This window comes from Pollicipes pollicipes, unplaced genomic scaffold, assembly GCF_011947565.3.
Source record: "Pollicipes pollicipes isolate AB1234 unplaced genomic scaffold, Ppol_2.1 Scaffold_6686;HRSCAF=7923_pilon_pilon_pilon, whole genome shotgun sequence".
Lineage (NCBI taxonomy): Eukaryota > Metazoa > Arthropoda > Thecostraca > Pollicipedomorpha > Pollicipedidae > Pollicipes > Pollicipes pollicipes.
Window position 1 is genome coordinate 34,039,702 of NW_023596921.1, and position 17,040 is coordinate 34,056,741.

The window sequence follows — 17,040 nt, forward strand, 5'->3', positions numbered from 1 at the left end:
CACTCTGACACCTAGACCGGGATCCAGCCCAGTGGCAGAGCACTCTGAGACCTAGACCGGGATCCAGCCCAGTGGCAGAGCACTCTGAAACCTAGACCGGAATCCAGTCCAGTGGCAAAGCACTCTGAGACCTAGACCTGGGATCCAGCCCAGTGGCAGAGCACTATGAGACCTAGACCGGGATCTAGCCCAGTGGCAGAGCACTCTGAGACCTAGACCGGGATCCAGCCCAGTGGCAGAGCACTCTGAGACCTAGACCAGTATCCAGTCCAGTGGCAAAGCATTCTGAGACCTAGACCGGGACCCAGCCCAGTGGCAGAGCACTCTGAGACCTAGACCGGCATTCAGCCGGTCTAGGTCTCACGTGTAGACTCGCCGGCCCTGCCGCCATTACTGGCGAGGCGAGGAACGTGTTGACGGCGTCGTGATGGCACGTCGGCATCGGCTGCTGCTTGTGCACGCGCGCGTGCGGTTACCGGTCTGGGCCCGTGTTTACGGGGCACGCTCGGCCTGTGTCTTTCCACCGTCTCACGTGCTGAGTGTGGGCGGAGTGAGCCCAGTGAGGAAGGTGAGGTGAGACCTCGGTGACCTTGGCGAGGAAGTTCCAGGAGCTCGGGCCTGTTGGTGACGCTTGCGGCGGCACTCCGCCTGCCACGCTTTGCTGCGGTCCAAAGCCGTAAGCGTCATTACACTGGTCCAACAGCTCGGCTGCATTCACCTGCTGCAGCGGAGGGGTGTCAATGGCACCACGAGGCGGTCGGCCTTGATGGGGTCCGTCCAGCGCGTCCTCGTCACTTTGCCTCGTCGGATGCGTCCGCTGACCGCAGGGTGGGCTTCCGGGAGCGGGAGCTGGAGCGGAGGTGAGGAATTCCCTGCTGCTCCCTCACACATGTTGACATACCTGAGCTAGTGTTTGGCATCGCGGCGCCACCGATTGTCTTGTGACGTGCGCCGAACTTCTCGGTACGGGAATTGCGTATATCATGGGGTTCCGGAGTATGAGTTGTGAACCGCGAATGCGCTGTTAGATAACGAGAGGTTTTGTCGGCCGTGCTTGCTCATTCGTCGTCGTCCTGCGGCAGGCTACTCAGAATTGTTCCGATTACGATAAAGATGCGAGTCGGCCGGGGTATTCCGCTCTTTGGAAAGATAACGGTTGCCCCTAAAGAAGCTTATCTCGCGGTGAAGCATCAGCTGTGCATGAGCGCGAATGAAAGATTTTTGCCGATTATCCTCAATAAGAGCCCACAGAGTGCATCATCCCAGCCTCCAATAGCTGGCCGAGGCTCGAGTCAACAAGATAGGCCACGACGTCCGTGGGCTCAACAGCGGCCGCGAGCGGATAGGTGGTCTCCCAAACCAGCCTGACTGCATTGTTGCGATCGGTTTTGATCTTCTCGTGGGATCCCGTGAGGCTGGCGGCCGCGACTTCTCTGGACGCGGGTGGAAGAACAGCGGTCTATAGCGCCCTCTTTATGACGGCCCCAGGCAGCCGTGGCGATACGCCATCAGCCGCCGCACCTATCTCGAAAGCTGCTTGAACAGCTTACAGCAGTTACGACCACGGCGGGTTCGGCTGTGATAGGATACATCCGAACAGCATCATATACAACGGATTATCTGAGAAGTCTTCGTTGCGTTTCACTGTAAAGAGCACACCTCAGTCATCGTGGTGTTGATCTTTACCAGAAACACATCAGGAGCACCGCACAGAGCTTATTCGCCAAATAGGGTACTTAAATGCAGTGCACTGCATGACACGTCAACGCCATGGATATGCTCTGAAGCTGGGCAGGCACTCTGTGCGCCACTTTGAGGAAGGTAGATAGAGATACAATTGCGCTGTCGCGTTTGGTGCCGCCGCGTTATGGGGGTTTGCTTGCCAGCCCGATTTCTATTTTGTTTTGTTAGTAATTGGGCTCATACTGCTTTTGGTAACTGCGTCTACTCGGATGATGGGCGTTGATAACGATGGTAACCACTCAGACGTTGGGCATGGCGTTGCATGCCTTGACGTCCGTTTATCCGAATGTGCTCTTTTCTCAGAGTGTTCGGTGTATCAGAAGCCGACGCTAATTCTGATCCTTAAAAGGCGCCCGTCTGTCCGGCAGCTGGCGTGGACTTTATGAAAGTAAAGGGAGGGGAAGTAAGTACGAGCAGCTCCTGCGATGACCGAGAGAGATTAAGGCTGCACCCCTAGCGTGGCGAATACCTCGTGGCATGCAGCGTAGTTCCGTGAAACCTCCTGCGAGGGCGACTGCTCGCGTAATCCCGGAGTAGGATGCATAGGAACCGTCATCCGATGTCCGGGAGCACCAGTGCCCCAGTGAACCCGTCGCCGCAGTGCGGCGGATCCTGTCGACAGGCGCGGTGGGTCCCATAGATGGCAGGGCGAGAGGCGCTGGCCCGGGTCCCGAGCCTCGAGCGTGACGGGCCCCGGGCTCCTGCTCCGGGCTCCCGGGCCCCTGCACGGCCGGGGCCTGGGTCCTCGGACCTCCTGCGGGACTCCGTGTACCTGGCGACTCCTCCAGCGCGTTGCGGCTGATGATGAAAAATGACGCGCCCTTTAATCCGACTGCGATCGGCCGCAGATAGCGGCGGTCGCTGATCAGCTGGCCGGCCGCTGCCGCCGCCGCCGCCGCCACCGCGCGGCACCCCCGCCGGCCGTAAACAGAGGGCGACACGCGCGCTCCGGCCGCCGCGCCGCGCCGCGCCGCCGCCGCCGCAGTCGCCGCCGGAGCCGGCCCCGCGCGCGCACGCCCCGATATGTCTCCGGTGATGTGCGCCGCGCCAGGCGTGCAGGTCAAGCCAGCGTTCACGGCGGCGCCGGCGCCGCTGGTCGGCAAGCTGGTGCAGCGCGGCTCGCGCGTCTTCAGTCAGCTGCCGGCGGCGCGCGGCGCGCCCGGCGAGGCGCGTCCCGCCAAGCGCATCAAGATCATCATCCGCTCGCAGGGCGGTCCGCGCGCCAAGGCGGCGCTGCGACAGGTCCTGAGCGCCAACGAGCCGCTGCGCCGTCTGCAGCGGCTCGGCGTGTACCGGTGCCTGAGCGGGCCGGCAGCACGGCCTCTCAGCGCCCCTTCCAGTCCTGTCAGCGGCGACGAGAGCTCGCTCGCCGACAGCGAGGAGGCCTGCAGCCCCGGCTCGACCGGCGCCACCAACACCGACATGCTCGATGACATGCTGCCGGTAAGTGCCGGCGGTGGCGGCGGTGGCGATCTGGCGGAGGGACGGCGAGCGTGCGGTGCGTCGGCGAAGCAGGGCTCTGAGTTCCGGAGAGCCGGAGATCCTGCGGCAGCCCGGTCCGCAGACCCGCGGGTGTTTCATCTGGCCGCAGCGCCACCGGTGATCGCTGACTCAACGCTTTGAGCTGAGGTGGAGCTGTGATCATACCGATTTCGACTGAAGTAGGATGTGACCGGCGCATCCTTCCTAGTGGCAGTAGGATAGCATCCCTACTATATTTTACCTCAGGTGGAGCCCTGGCCATGCTCCTATTTTTATGGCCATCACCCAGCACCCGTTTGCTAGATGCTTATCCGTAAACCTGTTCCCTCTCTGGAGTAAACTCTTGGCCGTGTTATGCCCAGCCGAGATCGATGGCATCCCCTGCTGAGATGAACCTTTTACCCCAACATCCCCACTTGAGATGGACCTTGGACTCTGCCATCCCCAACTGAGCCCTTACCCCGCCATCCCAAGCTGGAATGAACCCATAACCCCGTTGTACCCAGCTGTTGTGGACGTTTGACCTTACCATACCCAGCTGGGGGGGGGGGGGGGGACGCTTGTCCCCGCTGTCTTCAGCTAAGATGACGTTTACCCCTGCTGTCCCAGCTGAGGCGATGCTTGTCCCTGCTGTCTCCAGCTGAGGGAACGCTTACCCTGCTGTGCCCAGCTGAGGGGACGCTTGTCTCTGCTGTCTCCAGCTGAGGGAACACTTACCCCTGCTGTCCCCAGCTGAGGGATGCTTGTCTCTGCTGTCCCCAACTGAGGGGACGCTTGTCTCTGCTGTCTCCAGCTGAGCGGGACCCTTGCCCTTCACACCCTCATGAAATGGGCCTTTAACTCTATCGTCCCGGCCCATGCCGGCGACATGCCGTGCGTCCCGTCACGTGGCTCAAGTGCAGGGACCGTGTGCCCGTGGTAATAAACGTCGGCGCCAGGTGGCTGTCTCCTCGCGCGTGGCCACCCCGCCGCCCGGGTCGCCACCTGAAGCGGCCGTCTGGCGGCTAGCGCTGCATGGGGGCGCCGCTTAGTGACTGCGTTCGGTAATCTAAACTATGCAAAGCATTGGCGCGTGTCTGGCGCGCCGGGCGGGCGAGGAGCACACCGCCGTCACTAGCCGGCCCCGCCGCCGTCCTTGGCTGCCTCTGCAGCCACACTGGATCTGTTTAGGCGGCGTTGGCCGGCCATGGTCCCAGGATCTGAGCTCGAGGAAGCTGGGTAGGCTGTTTGCGTGTTATCTGAAGTCGCTGGCCGCCCGCCGCTGACTCCTGCCTGCTGCAACAGATAAGGCCAGTGATTTGGGCGGCTCTCTAGCGACTCGTGAATTGCTGATGGAAATTGCCGCGGATTTGCTAAGGGCGGCGATAGTTTTGGCCTAGCGAGAAGACAGGTTCACCGTGAGATGGCGGGCCATCAGCACGTCAGCGCCCATGACATGACACGGTGAAATTTGTCTCAATACCGCGAGCAGAATGCACGAGCCTTGTGTGAATCGCGAACAGTTCGGTATCACCAAATGTACAATGGTGATAGGTCTTCAGGTACTATGCTGTTACACGAAGTGATATCAGCGGCTAAAACAGCCGACATGCAGTTCAACAGCTTGGTGACTGTTACTGCAGAGCGTTTTCACAAGCTTCGGTTCTGGCTGAGGCGGCTGGCTTCAGGCGGCTCAGTCGGCGTAATTGTAGTCGCTGCGCGGGTGTTCCCCGATATATACCTGCCGCTTACGAGTTTATCACGTGACCTGATTACGAGTTTACGATCTGATAGGGTGTTATTTTGGGATGCAAAGGGCGCCGTCCTGGGCTAATACAGGTGCAGCTCGTAGCTGCGCGTATGACACGTTGTCGCCAATAAGCTGACCAGCCGCGTGATGCCGCGAAGCGCCGTTCATTGATCACAAGCCAGAGCTGGGTTTTTGTGTGCGCGGCTTGTTGGTGGGGCCTGTTATGCAACCCTCGGCCGGGGTATACTCCGCGGCGTGCACGCGGCTGGCGGGGCCCGACCCGGCTGGGCGGGCGGCCACCGAGCGGGCGGCAGAGGTAGCTCTGTTGGCTCAGGCTGTCTCAATATTATTGTTTTGACGCCCACTCCGTGCTTTTTCTGTGTTTCTTTATTCGATTTCGTTCATGCTCCGGTCTGTCCCATGTCGTCTCCCACCAGCACACTGTTCCTTCGTGTACAGTCCGTCCGAGTTGTGCGTAGTGCGTGCGCTCTCGATCAGCGTTCCGCGATGGCCATGCCCGCTGGACGTGCTCGCTTGTCAGCGGCCTTTCCGGCCACGTCGGGTGGGGCCGGCGCTCCGGGCACGCGGCTGACGCGGTTGGTACCGATACACGCTCCCGCAGCACGGGCCTGCGTTTGAGCGCGTTGCGTTTCCCTTCCCCTCTCATTGCTCTACATATATAAATAAATAAATATATAATATATATATATATATATATATATATATATATACATATATATATACATATATATATATATATATATATATATATATATATATATATGCATGTATGTATGCATGTATTTATTTATATATCCCGCAATGTTTGGCAACAAACAAATATCACAACCATTACTAACGTTGGTCGATATGTTATATTTCGTCCGTTGTCGATCACCCACTAAATTGAAACAGGCCTGGTAAGATGGTTGGGCCCACTAAAAAAAACACTTTTTAGCCACATTGGTGACATATATTCCGTACTATCCATTACCATTTTCCCATTGATTCACATGATATGACGTAATTTTACGCCTGTCAAGCGGTCATTCCTCTCACTGTAATCAGTGTGCCAAGCTCTGACTTAAGCACGGCGCCCATTAACAGCTTGGTGGTACTTTGAAACATGACAGCAAATATTTAACAAAGCAGTACTCTCCACTGTGGCATGGTTGGCGACCACAATGTTACGACAAGGTGAGGCTGTAAAATGATTAAGGTATGGTAATACATCAGCTATTCTGCATACACCAGGCCGCGCAAATTACGCACCCGATTAAAACGTTTGCGATGTTCTTGAAATTAGCAAATGCGCAGACCTTGTTTATCACGTCTCAGTCTGTTAAGTACGCAATGACAGTGCCACGCCAACATTCGTTGGAATATCAATCATTCCAACTCGTCCGAAAAGCCAGCTCAGCTCCAACTTCATCGCGGTGTAACTCGGCCTTGTCTTTTCTTGCCGCACAACAGAAACAAAATGCATTCCACTGTCGCGTCCACATTGAACGCGATCAGCCCGGTGAGAATCCTCAATAACAATCTGGGCGAAGAATTCGTTGCAGTTTAATTGCCCAGGTGTGGACAGGTGGGATCATTGATCGACGCACGCTGCGCGGCTTGAGGCGGAGGAGAAAGGGTCAGACTTTGCGTCCCCGTCTTGACTTCGTTCAGAGAAGTGGAGACATCTTTATTGCAGGGAGTTGCGGCACAAACCAGTTTTCGGAGATTCAGCCTGAAGCGTGCCCGTCTGCGTGGCTTATCGGCGCTGGAGTGGTGACACTTAGTGGGAATTTTCGGAGATCGTGAGCGGGGACCAATCCGGTTTCATTGGGTCGGAATGTCTCTCTGATCGTAAGAATCTAGCACTCTGTCTGGGAAAGGAACGGCCGGCATCGAGACCACCCGTGCTGGAGATAAATCATGCAGATACACACTTACGTGTGCGTGGGTCTATCATGCGCGTTGTTCGCTTGCACTTCGACCGATATCAAAACTGAGTACGACGATCTTTTTGCCGGTGATGACCGAATTGCCACGGCGTGGTAGCCTGTCCAGAACTGCAGACACTCTCATGGTGCCTGCTCCTGGCAGTCTTCTCACACCGAACACAATGGAATGTGTCCGGATTCTGATCTCTCTCCGAAGACTTTAATCGGCGTAATGTTATACATGAACTCCCATAACAAAGGAGGAAATGTCTTTTTGGCTGTTTATATCTACTTGAAAGGAATGGAAAGCCGCTGGAATAATCTGAAAAGCTGTTCTTTGGTTCAGCCTGGGAGAACTCACATGAAACGCACGATGTTCGTGGACAAGATAATGCAATAGCGTATTACCGATTTGTCCTCCAGGTATAATCGTATTTGTGTGTTACTGATTTTTCCCTCAGATATAGTCCAGTTTGTGGACTTCTGATTTATCCCTCAAGATCAAATATAGCTCGGAATGTTGCTGTGAATAGCGTATCGCCGTCCTTCCGCGTCGCCATCGCCGATGACGTCATAAACAGAATCAACTAAAAACAAAATCGACTTAAGACTTGAGCTTTTAATGCCGGGAGTAGTTTAAGGGCGATTTGGAGCTCAATACAGATGTATTCTTCTAGATCTCTCAGTGCATTGCAAGTTATTGACTCGGTTGAAACCCCTATTTAAAAGTGAGCTTTCCCTTCGAGACTCAATTTTCAAGCTGTGCTAGACTGTGCCATGTCTGTGTCTTTATGCCTGTGCCTTTCTGCGTCTGTATGTCTGTGCCTTTCTGCGTCTTTAGGTCCGCGCTTTTCTGCGTCTGACGTCTGAATGTTAGGAGAAAAGAAGGTCTCCAGGCATCCCGAGAAAATAAACCACTATTTGAAGTATATTTATCCACGACCGCATTGCCGTGTGATTTTATATTGCTGTGACAAGACGAAATAAGACAACATTTTGGGACAGATCCCCAGCAGCAGAGCTCCGTTCGGGTTACTTGCCTGACCTGCCAGTCGATGCGTGATGCTTCGGACAGCTCGCAGTGCATGCACGCTGCGTCCGGTTCCCAGGCGTGCAGACCTGCCGCAATCGTGCGTAAACACCACGGCTAGGCTGCGAGGAGCCGTTACCGTGAGATCTCGCTGGCTCAGACAAATGTCTTGGGTTGAAGGCCCGCCGCCGCCAGCCCAGCCGCAGGGGACCGTGGCAATGGAGACCTGCAACGGAGTGTCGGGTGTGTGCTGACGAGAGTCCGTCATGGGCGAGCGGGAGCTGTTCGTCGGCTGACGCGGTTTCTCCCCGTCGGACAGTGGCGCTCAGTGGCCGGCCGGACCGCCCAACGGCGCCCGACGCGGCATCAAACAGCCGGCTTTGCTGATGGGGCACAGCTGCATGAGATGCCAAGCATTCTGGCAAGCTGCGCACGTGCTCATGCCTCCAGAGGGTTGAGTCTGACCGCGTAAGATTGAAGGGCCACGCTTATTCGTAAGGCAGCTTGAGCTGCCGATCAGCCGCGCGCGGCCTGTCTGCTCTCCATGCCGGCAGCTGCATGTTACGCACAATCACACAATGGTCAACACGCCGACCCACTTCCTTCGGTCTTTGGTTTGTCTTTTACCCGTCTTCCCGTCATTCATCATTCGGTCCAGCGCGCTGAATAGCAGCATGTTTGGTGCTCCTACTGCGGCTTGCTGGCTACGTGCTGTTGCAATCTGGTGAGAGTTAATAAGCGGGCTCTCGGGCGTCATTCGTCCGCTTGATGCGACATGGTTTGGTGATTATGCCGCTTATGGCGTTCACGGCGTCTTTAATTCCGTGTGTTGCGCTTGCACTTCCGAGGTTGCACTTTTCGTCGCCGGGTTTTCACAGAACGTTAGTATCAATCACTTGTGACGTCTATTTGTCTGCACCCCGAATACATACATGGGCTAGAAATATTATTAAAATTCTCGATTCCGTAGCGTCATCGCCTTGTGGGCTATGCTTGATGACGATGAGAAAGACATCATTGTCTTTGCCGACGGAAGTAGATATGAAGTTACTTGCGAACTTTTACTTTGTCTGACGTACTGCAAAGACCATAGATTTTCGCCCCCCAAAAATAAGAGGTCGCTAACACATTTGAAAAAGAGCCTTTTTAGATGACCTCTCATCGTAGCTGCGTCAGTGCCGAAAACAATCCCCCCGAGCGTCTTTCACGGATAAGTTTCCGGGCGCGGCCTTACTTATGCGAACCCGCTTAAACGTTTGTCTACGCTGCAAAGCAAAGCTTGTCATCTGCCGGACGCCCGCAACTCGGCGCCGGGCATTCGTCTCCCGCATCATCAGTTCGATTGTGACGATAGCGGCGCGCATTTGCAACGCCGGCGTTCGCGGCGCAACCGTTACCGCCGCGGTGCATAAGTTGGAGGCCAGGCGGCGGCCGCCGCCGCTGTCTCGTCGATCGCATCGTTCACCGAAGCTGCAGGCCGATGACACAATCTGCCGATCGTGTCCCGGTGCCCGCGGTCCTCACGGGCCCTCCCGGTCCGCTGGCCGTCCGCCTGGTAACGGACCGCGGCGGTGGCGGCCGTGGTCAGTACGCGCCGGGCCGGCCAGCAATTGTCGTATGCATTGGCGGCGATGGCATATCGCCGCCCGAGAGAGCGGTCGGGTTTGACTCGCTGAGGGTAACGGGACCGGAGGCGCCAGAGGACGGTTACGTGACCCTCGGACAGCGAAAGTTGGGGGGGGGGGGGGGGCAGTTAGCGAGGGCGACGGACTTGAGGAATATGCCGATCGTTTGCGTCACAGCACCTGCAAGTCAGGAATGCAGAATAGCTGTTTCTGCAATGGAAAACCGATATAGAAGTACATGCATCCATCTGTTTGCTCGTCGGGTATTAATGTAACCCGAGAGCTATCAATCCGGGAAGTGATCACATCCGTTGAGCAACACTTGATACCCGCTGGACGTGCCTGAGGGCCCACGGTACACTTTGGGCTTCGAACTGCTGATCGCCCACCACAGCTGCGAATGGTGCGACCCCAAACCTTACCCAACAGGCGCGTTCTGGCCTTGGATTGGGCCCACGGTCAGGTCGACCCGGCACGTCCCTCATCTGACCAAGCTGCGAAGGGACCGGCTCCCCTTGTTTACCACGGCCCTGCCAGGTGTCGGTCCGGCTGGCGGCCGCGGCGCCCCCTGGCGTCGCCCGGTCCGGTCCAGCTCGGTCCGGCGCGTGCCCAGCCCACTCCAGCCCCGTCCTCCGGCGTCCGTGGCTCGGGTCCCGACAGAGGAAGGTGCGCCACCACCGGACGATGTTTGCCTCGTCGCCGCCAAAGGGTGGAGCGCCCCCCCCCCCCCCCCCGTCCCCTGACTCGTCCCCCGCCGCGCGGGGCGGGCTCAGTCGCCATGTGGCCGGCGCCACCAGGCCAGGCGCCGCGACAGCACTGGCCGACCCCGGCCACGCAGCCGATAGCGTCTGGTCAGGCGGTGCCGACAGGGCTCTCGTCAGCGTGACCTGGCGCTGGCGGCTGGAGCCGAGCGGCCGGGACGGCTCTCCGGAGCCAGACTCGGCCGCCAGGGCACCGACAGGATGAGGGGATGTATACGACCGGGGGAGGGTCGGCTGAGTGTCAGATCACTGGACTGTCGGCGTCTGGGCGGCGTGCCCGACCGGAAGCGATGGTCTCTGGCGCCGCCGCGGGACTGGTGGGTGACGCTCGGCGGGAGAGAGAGAGAGAGAGAGCAGAGATAGAGAGAGAGAGAGAGAGAGAGAGAGAGAGAGAGGAGAGAAGAGAGAGAGAGAGAGAGAGAGAGAGAGAGAGAGAGAGAGAGAGAGAGAGAGAGAGAGAGAGTAGAAGCTATGCAGAGAGACCACCTGGGTCACGTCTAAAATCCACGTGGCCCTAACCGTTATGTACCCTTCAGACAGCGAGATGACTCTGAATTCGAACTGTTTGTACCCATGGTCTTGACCTACCTCAGCCTGTCGACGCATTGTCATCGGACGTCTGCGCGGCGGTAACGGAGTGTCGGGAGTCTTCAGCAGTCATTCACACGACCCCGGCTTGTCCGCTGCCGATGTTTTGGCGCTGAACGCCGCCTGGCTCTATCGAGGAGCACACTCGCATGCCCGGCGGGCCCTGGCCGCAAGCTGACTCATCGAGGGAAGCGGCGGCAGCGTGGTTTCCTCACCGTCCCCGTCTTTGTCGGCGGTTTTTGCCAGCACGCGCTCATTGATAGCGGCGGGGCTGTGGCCGCCACATCATTGGGAGACTGCGGTACGGGCGGCCGGCGGGGAAAGGCGGGACGGGCTGGCGGGCGCCGACCATGGAGATGAGAAAGAGCGAGAGAAGGGCTGAGCTGTTCAGTGGCGTTATGTAATTATGGACGCGTCCAACTTTCAAGCAGTCGGCTAATTTACAGCGCATTTTGAACCAAATATGTTGTGACAGACTGCACCACCTACTTGGCACATTGAGTTCACTGCACAGGCCTTATCATGACCCGATGGAAAAAGCAGCTGCGTTACCCTTGCGATGGCCGTGAGACCCGACTTCACTACGTGGCAAAGCTCTTTGCAGTGAGCTGTAGCGAGTCTCAGGTACGCACTAGGACTACTGCTGCTTGATTTGCACCGTCGAAGGCTGGCCTGCGGCGACTGGAGGACGTGGCAGCACCTTAGCACATGTCGTCCGTATTGTCTAGTCGGGTCGCGTAGTTCCGGCACCCATTCAGGGCACCACGTCGCATATAAGTGAGGCCAACTGGCAAAAACTACGCCATTCTCTGGTGACGGGTCCGTGACCTTTATTGCCTCCCAGCTCCTGTATCTTCATTGTGAAGCACCTGAGGCGGAATCGCAGCCCGGGCGGGCCGGTTACTCTGGCGTATGGCGCCGCCGAGCCGCCGGTCGCGGGCGCCTGAGTGTCGGTATGACCAGGTCGCCAGGTCGCGGTAGTATGACCGGGCGCATCATGGTCCCTTTTGCCCTGGACTCCTCAGCGGCCCGTCATCAGCTGGAGTCGGTACACCCCCTCGGGTATAGTGCAGCTGCGCGCTGTCTAAATACTTAGGGTACATGCACATGTGTAGCACACACACACAAACACATACGCACATATACACACTCACGCACGCACACACACACACACACACACACACACACGCACTCACGCACACCGCACACACACACACATGCACGCACACGCACACGCACGCATGCACGCACGCACGCACGCGCCAGCTGTCGGGAATTGGCGTGTCAAGCTGTTCTCGGGGAGCAAGCCCGTGAGACGGTTCGCATTGATAGTCGACCCCAGCCGGGCGATATGGTAGACCTGTTGGCTGGCATGTCCCCAGCTCGCCGCGTGCGACCGTGACCTAGGCCTGCGAGATAATGGCCAGCTGGCAGGTTTTTCGGCAGCACATGCTCAGTTTAATTGGTGCTCGCCAACGATATCGATCAGCCTGCCCGGCCTGCCGAGCAGCAGCGCTGCTGTGACACGGGACTGCGGAGGCGCCGGCGAAGCGCGGGCTGGGCTCGTCGCGCAGCTCGGACGTTTGGCGTTGGCGGCGCTCGGCTCCTCCAGCTGTGCGCACCGAGTGTGCCCCGGTCATTATCGTCGCGGTCGCCCGCACCGGGAGCAGCGGCGGAAATCCACGCGCATTCGGAATTTTGGGAGCCTTGACCGCGAATGGTCACGCAGCCGTCGAGCGGTGGATGCGTGGGTGACTGGTGGACGATGGTCAAGTGGGGCTTAGCTGGAAGAGTGCGAGCCTGCCTTCGTGGGGCGGGCGACTGGTGGCTCTCGCTGCTCTGGCGATCACGCTGTTTGTGCGTGCCGCTGTCTCTGCGCTGCAGACCGCGACACGCGCCTACCCCGTCAGCGCCGAGTCGGCCGATCAACCTCCAACACACAGGGAGTCGATGTTGATTCAATTGATGCCGATGTCAACGATGTACGTGCATCACAGCGCCGACCTCAGCAGACGCATGCTGCCGCCACTCGGATGGTAGCCGGCAAAACGTCTCCGGCACGTCCCACCCGTCAGCTCTTCACACCTCGAGGCACAGCTCTTCACACCTGGAGGCCCCGTGACTGACATCTGTGACTGACCGTCTGAGTCCGCCGGTCCATTTTCGCCGCGGTTTCGTCCTGTTGCGTGTGGATGCGGTCGGACAGCGCCACGGAGTCGCGATGTTTCGCAACTGGCCGACAGTTCCACACAGCTGAAAATCCCGGCGACAAGGGACGCTGCGCGCCCAGCTGCCAGCAGAATGTCGAGTGGGGTTTCTGCTCTGCGACGCGCTTAGAATGGGCGCGGGTGTGGTAACAGGTCTGTCCGCGCGGTAGCAGCCGCCCACTCTGGACCTCTTATTCCAGCCTGAGCGCCTTGTTGTGTAGAAAACAGATATGTGGCAGATGCATTTGTGAGCAGCCAAGCTTGAACATTCGTTCCTACGTAAGATTGACGATGTTTTTGTTCTCTGTTTCAGGTGGATGAACTGCTTGACAACATACTCAGTCTCCAGAGCGACCATGCCGACTCCGCGGGGAACGTGAGTTGTGTGAGCGTCAATTTTGGAAACTGACCACGGTGGTCTCCGTGTATTGCACTCAATGTACGCAATCATTGTACACGCAATGTACGCACTCAATGTACGCAATGTACGCAAGGTTTGGCGTAAAATGACAGCTATTCATAGTACCGTATCCGAAGTCTGTTCAAAAGTGTCATTTTAATGCTCCTGCAGGTTCGCTGAAAAACCGTGTCATTTCTATGCCTCAACTGGTAGCTGCAATGCGCACTTTTACTTCTGCCCGCGTGCCAAGCACATGTACCTCACCCCTTTCCCATGGACTCGTTCCATGCGTCAACCGTGCGGTTGTGATCGGAGAGCCAAGGGAGAGAGGTGCCAGTCGGACTCCTCAGACCGGTAGTTGGCTAGGACATGCGCCAATCATCTCACATCATTTCACTCTGTTTAGTTCCCCGTCCATGTAACCCGAGGCCGCACAGTGCAAAAAATGGTATCACGTTTGTTTAACGGTGTCATTTGTGAATGTTTCTCACCTGTGTCTACCTCGCGCGTTTGTGGTAGGGGATGGACATGATAAGGTTTCTAAAACGTGTATGTTGAACTGCATTGATTTTTAGCGACTTAAATTTCGTGAATAGCAGTGCAGGATTTACTGGATTTACAACGGGCCTGATTCTGTCGCGTTTGCCATTCAGTGTTCTTGCTACGAAGATCACTAGACGCACTGTTTAGACGACTTGTCACTGACCCCATTCTGACCGTACGCACCCGATTGTGACACAGTTGGCGCAGCTGACACAGCTGACATGGCTGGCTGAGTCTGACTGCGTGTTACAACGCAGCCATACAATAATTGGCGGGGTCTGCTAGGCGCACAAGCATGTGCGCAGCATTTAGAAGACCACAGATCACATACAGATCCTCAGATTGATCCTTTAAACACGGGCCTAGCTCCTCCTGGCAGTTCATTTGATAAGCGCTTGCAGTTTTTTATTCTTAGAATGGGTGGTTTATGCGTTTCAGATGGTCATGTCACAGGCTCATTGGTGGAGCTCATAGACGTCGCCTCGGCAGTAGACTTTCGCCGCTTGGAAAGGTTGTTACCAAATGTTTGTCGTAGTCTTATCATCTCCTCCCGAATTTTGACTCAGATTTGCGGGCGTCTTCCTGCACTAACCTTCTAATGCGTCAAAAACTGCTTAGACGACGCCCCTCAGGTACCCCTTTACGGTAGACTGCGCAACACAAATACATACTGCGCAGAAATCCATGTAGCCGTGACTTGGCTTGACATGACAAATTCTCCTTGGGCCTCTGTAAGACACGCTGAGCCAATGGTGACGGCAGCGTTTGAGTTACGACGACGTTCCCACCGCCAAAGAAGCCACCTCCGCCCTCCCCCCCCCCCTCCCCTCCATTTCCCGAGCGCCAGCGGAGATTACAGACCGCAGGGATGTGGTCCTTCGAAGACTGCGACTCTCGTCATGGATGTGAAGTAGACACGCGCCACACCGTCGGCTGTATGGTTTCGGTCCGCAGGCTGAAGCGAAGGCACTTGCGTTGTGACTCGTCCCTGCAGCTGGTCTGCCTCGGTGTAGTTGATCACGTCAGCAGTTTGACGAGAGTGCGTTGAGAGCGGATTCGGATGAACTGCGACCAAACCGTCCATTGCGTGGGGTAGCCGCAAGTATTTTGTAGAACTGGTTTATCATTAGGGATATATTTTCCTCTCCAATGGGGGGTGAAGTTTCCCTCTTATTTTGAGAAAAAGTGGGTCAAATGTGGAGCAAACCCGATGTTGGCACTATTGTGGAGCAGATTTTCTCATTCTGCACTGTTCAGCCCCCCTCCCCCCCCCCTCTTCCCCCAACTGGTTTTGTGGAACGACTTCTTTGTGCGCCATAGTGTGGTCTCGCGTTTGTTAAATCGCGTTATTCCTAAATTAAAAGACGGCTTTTATTTTTCTGTCGCGATCCGATTTTTTACCACCCGAATTCACTCCTTGTTTTGCCATGAACGTTTTGACATGCTAGTGAAGAGTTGCCAATCCGTCCGTAATCTTTGGGAACTTCCCGTTTTCAGAACCTCTGCAGCGATTTCCAGTTTTGCTACTTACCCATTAGTTGCATGTGCTTGTGTAAAACGTCAGAAAATGAAATAGGTCAAACGTTTGTTTCAACAATTCATACGCGTTTCTCTCCTGCGCTTCATGCCAACAGCAACGCAGGTCATATTTCATATTTGAGAACCAAATCTAGACGGCTTATAACATGTCGTGGTCGGACCTTGATGACCCCTGTGACCTCAGTCGCATGACATGTCGCTCAGGGCTAGCCATCCGCAAGAGAATCTGTTTGGAGGTCTCGTAGAACTTGGCCGGGAACTGCGGCTAGGCGGTACTACTTCGCAACGTCCCTTCGTTCAATATGATGCACCGATTAAGTGATCGTGCTATCTTCGTCTGCCCTGCAATGATCGTTGTTAGTGTCCAGTAAATATATGGACACCCGAAATAAAGAGTTGTATTGAAGGGTTGTCACAATCAGCAAGGGGTGCAAGCAGAATATATTTTCTAGGAAGGGGCCACGTCCCTCGGTGCAAAGACTGACATCGTTTCTACTGCATTTACGTGCCTGTTTCAGGGGCGTTACTTTGTACACTCTCCGGGGACTGAGCCCCCTAACGCTGGCTTGAGCCCCAATATTTCTCTGAGTCCGCCCTCAATGCATATGAACAAAGAAGGAATACTGGGCAAAATAAATGCAGGCCATGTATCTGAACTATTGGTATACTAGAAAGTAGGCACCTAAAGATAGCTTTATTGTCACGTTAATTTTGTAGCAAAAAGTATCCGCTCAGTACCTAGTGTTTAATGCTCCTTCGTATGTTAAGGCAGTCTGCAAATGTTCGATGTTGGACAAGATCTTCAAATGATAACGCCTGGATTGGGTTCAACAATTATTGACTGCAATGCGTGGCAGCTTTTAAAAGAACAGGGTGGCCCAATTAAAAAATAACGCATGTTTTCCCCAACGGCGGCAAGTGCATATGTACAGTGTGCAGTGTTTTTGTCACATAATCGTGGCTGTGGCGGTTATTCAACATGATTGGCGACAGGAGTAGTCATCAGCGATTCCTTGTTGAGATTCCCTGAGATGTTTGTTTTCAGTGAATTACGTACTATTCTAAGCTTTTTACAAAAATGCAGCTCACATTTATTTGAAATGGAAACATATTACTCCGGAGAAAAACGATTTTGAATCTACGAAACATCAAAAGAAGCTGGTTTTCATGTTTCATCGAGGACGCAAAGTTAAGCAACCGAATTCCGGGGAGAAAGCAGGTCTTGCGGTGGGTTAGATCAACATTATCGGAGCTTGCATATAGGATGTAGTGCATGCTGCTATCTTATTCGAGCTAACAACGAGCATGGCATGTGCGCGTACATAATATCATTTTCGATATTTGTTTTCTCGGGCCACCTCCTCTCTCTCTCTCCCTCCTCTCCTCTCCTCGTCTCTCTCTCGTCTCTCTCTCTCCTCTCTCCTCTCTCTCTCTCTCTCTCTCTCTCTCTCTCTCTCTCTCT

General features: G+C 55.8%; 1 protein-coding gene across 1 annotated transcript in view; it reads left to right on the forward strand.

The window, feature by feature from the left end:
- The first annotated feature begins 2,766 nt into the window (after positions 1-2,766).
- LOC119108215 (transcription factor E3) overlaps positions 2,767-17,040 on the forward strand; it is a 34,821-nt gene continuing 20,547 nt past the window's right edge. The window contains exons 1-3 of the mRNA XM_037231799.1: positions 2,767-2,838; positions 2,911-3,186; positions 13,410-13,472. Of these exons, the coding sequence (XP_037087694.1) occupies positions 2,767-2,838; positions 2,911-3,186; positions 13,410-13,472 (411 nt within the window). The remainder of the gene's footprint in view (positions 2,839-2,910; positions 3,187-13,409; positions 13,473-17,040) is intronic.